This window comes from Octodon degus, unplaced genomic scaffold, assembly GCF_000260255.1.
Source record: "Octodon degus isolate 3935 unplaced genomic scaffold, OctDeg1.0 scaffold00299, whole genome shotgun sequence".
NCBI lineage: Eukaryota > Metazoa > Chordata > Mammalia > Rodentia > Octodontidae > Octodon > Octodon degus.
Genome location: NW_004524875.1, coordinates 1,149,347 through 1,152,624, shown reverse-complemented (window position 1 = coordinate 1,152,624; position 3,278 = coordinate 1,149,347). Strand labels below are relative to the sequence as shown.

The 3,278-nt window shown below is 46.8% G+C and overlaps 1 protein-coding gene across 2 annotated transcripts in view; it reads left to right on the top strand.

Moving 5' to 3' along the window:
* Nnt (nicotinamide nucleotide transhydrogenase) overlaps nucleotides 1-3,278 on the top strand; it is a 94,043-nt gene that overhangs the window by 46,769 nt on the left and 43,996 nt on the right. For both annotated transcript variants that reach the window (XM_023707578.1, XM_004647298.3), the window contains exons 11-12: nucleotides 1,267-1,428; nucleotides 2,386-2,496. In XM_023707578.1, coding sequence (XP_023563346.1) covers nucleotides 1,267-1,428; nucleotides 2,386-2,496 — 273 coding nt within the window. The remainder of the gene's footprint in view (nucleotides 1-1,266; nucleotides 1,429-2,385; nucleotides 2,497-3,278) is intronic.

The window sequence follows — 3,278 nt, the reverse complement described above, 5'->3', positions numbered from 1 at the left end:
AAAAAAAAAAAAAAAAAAAAAGAATTCTCTGAGGTGGGAATATTATGATACCATTTTCCAGATAAAGACAGTGAAGGTTCACAGTTTTACGGCTGAGGACTCTGAAATACAGAGAGGCTGAAGAACATGTCTGAGCTCGCAGCACTAGCAAGCAGTAGAGTAAGATTTGAGCTGGGAATTCTGTGTCAGAAGACATGATAAGCTCCGCCATGTAGAGCTTCTCTGATTTTTAACTGGCAGGCAAGATGCTTTATTTGACTCTCCTGCCAGATGGCTAACAGGCCATCCAATAAAAAGTTGGGAATCTTGTATGTGAGTAAAAAAATATAAATTAAACTTTCAGTCTTACTGCATGACTTAAAGTAAAACTAATGTTGAGTTTTGATGTTCCAGCAGTGCCACTTAGACAATAATAGTCCTAGCAAGGGACCAGAGTAAAATTCTAGCTTCCTGGGAATCCTGTCCTTTTGTTCTTACTGACCACTAGGTAACCCTTTCTTCTGTTGTGGAGCAGCTATCCGCATGTTTGTTATTAAGAAGGTGATAATTAAAGATGTATGTTCAGGGCTGACTGTTTGTATTGTGCACATTCTTAATTTAATTTGTACTTTTTTCCTTTTCTTTGTAAAATCCCATTTGCTGACTTGGTGCTGAGGCTAGAGCTGACGGTCCTGGCCAGCGGTCCCATCCAGACTCGGGAGCAGTTGCGCAGTTCCTGGCCCAGGCGTGGGTGGGGGAGCATATGTTCTGGGGAGGTGCTGGAGTGAATGAAATCCTTCCTGCTCTTTTAAACCACTCTTCCTTGGCCAAATCTGAGAGTGACATAAAGTTGGCCTTGTAAAAGTTCTGGTTTTTAAAGGTTATGTCTTACCCAAGTAGAAAATTCTTTGTAGCGCCTCTAAAGACCTATAATTTGGAATAAAAATTCTTGTCTGAACACATGTGGTATTGACAATGAAAGTTAAATCAGGGAAGAGGACAAGCTATGCACAGGAAAATGTGCAAAATGTTATTACGGTGACTCATGAATGTTACTAGGTCTGTACGATTGATTTGGGTAGGAGTGGTCAGCAAGTTGGGTTTTGCCCATAATACTTGTTTGTCTCCCCCACTTCTCAGTTGTCAGATGTCTAAAAAATCTCATTGCTGGCAGCAGAGTGAAATTTAAAACATTGACTCTCCACATGGTTGTGTGTGGGTATGTATGCTTTTGATCTTCCTGAGGTAACTAGATGGGGTCTCACACTCTTTATCCTCTTTCCCTAGGCCTCACTGGGGTCCTGGGCTTGGGCGTGGTGGCTCCCGACCTTGCCTTTTCTCAGATGGTGACCACTTTTGGCTTGGCTGGCATAGTGGGGTACCACACTGTCTGGGGAGTGACCCCCGCCCTCCACTCGCCCCTGATGTCGGTGACAAATGCCATCTCAGGTCTGTTTTTTACTTATTCTCCTCATCTTCTCAGCTCTCAATTTATAAAGTCTTATGTTTTCCAATTATTTTGCCTGTTGTGGGAGGGGGTTGTTGTAGGGCCTTAGGGTCCCCCAAGGGGAGTGGGTTTGTGAAATAGTGTGTTGTACATATCAGCCCTTGGGGCTGATCTTTCAGTGATAATTTCTTTTAAGGGAAATATTTGACTGATGAAATTTGGAAACTAGTACTTCACAGAATCAGTCCCAGCGTCCTCTGGCCACTGGCCTTGAATGCGGCTAGCTGTACAGGTGGCTCTGGTCCCAGAGAGGTGGAGGGGTGGAGAGCCAGCTTTCCAGTGGGACAGACCCTTGCCTTTCTCTTCAATGGAGTCCTCACTGCAGTCCATGCAGGAGCCCTGTGGACACCCAAGCACTGTTCTGTGTCACCCTGGGTGATGGCTCAGATATGCGGGAATCGGACCCACCCTGCTAGGCAGCAACTGTTGCCATAGGTGTCATTTCCAGCAGTTTTACAGGGAACACTCTCGGTTGGAGTGGTGCTGCACTTGGGAAGCCCAAAGCTACGCCAGCCAGAATACAGTTTATGACTAGTTTTCTCCAGTGCATTTGCTGAACGTCCACAGCAGTCTGATCTGGTATCACTGGTCATTTGTATCTTTATCAAGGAAGCAGAGGTGGAGAGTTAAAGGAAGGCAAGTCTTTCATACAAAAGAAGGACAGGTTTCATTAACTGTTTTCCCACAACAGTATTCAAGTGAGAAAGGTGTGAAAGTATGTGGTCAATAATCTTCCCTGGAAAATTGTTTATGTCATTTAGTGAAGGCTCCTGAGGAGAACAGCCTTGTTTTTGCCACTGACAACTTTCCCCCTTTTGAATCTGCATAAGAAGTCTTTAGCTATGTCATTTGGTTTGGAGTCAGGACAGCTGTTCACCATACTGGTGTTTTCTTTTTAGGCTTGACTGCGGTAGGAGGGCTGGCACTGATGGGCGGCCATCTGTACCCCTCCACGACCTCTCAGGGCCTTGCTGCCCTTGCTACGTTCATATCCTCAGTCAACATTGCAGGTATGGTAACACTGAGATGGTGTTGAAGGAACCCAGATTGCTATTTTTAGGGGAGACAGAGGAAACAGGAATAAATCTGTTTCAAGTAGACTTTCCAATTTTAAGAATTTGATTGCGCCTTTAAAAAATACTTCACTCAGACCAGAAAAGCTCTAGGTGAAGGAAAGTCGTTTACCCACCTGTAATTTTTAGAATGTTGATAGAAGAATAAGTCCCTTCATACCCCCAGACAAGTCTCATGATGTCTGGCTACAGGCTGACTGGAGCGCTGTCAGGTGCAGAGTCTGCAGGCCGACTGGAGAGCTGTCAGGTGTAGAGTCTGTAGGCTGACTGGAGCGCTGTCAGGTGCACAGTCTGCAGGCTGACTGGAGTGCTGTCAGGTGTAGAGTCTGCAGGCTGACTGGAGAGCTGTCAGGTATAGAGTCTGCAGGCTGACTGGAGAGCTGTCAGGTGCAGAGTCTGCAGGCTGACTGGAGAGCTGTCAGGTGCAGAGTCTGTAGGCTGACTGGAGCGCTGTCAGGTGCACAGTCTGCAGACTGACTGGAGAGCTGTCAGGTGTAGAGTCTGCAGGCTGACTGGAGCGCTGTCAGGTGTAGAGTCTGCAGGCTGACTGGAGAGCTGTCAGGTGTAGAGTCTGCAGACTGACTGGAGAGCTGTCCGGTGTAGTGTGTACAGGCTGACTGGAGCGCTGTCAGGTGCAGAGTCTGCAGGCTGCCTGGAGCACTGTCAGGTGCAGAGTCTGCAGGCTGACTGGAGTGCTGTCAGGTGTAGAGTCTGCAGGC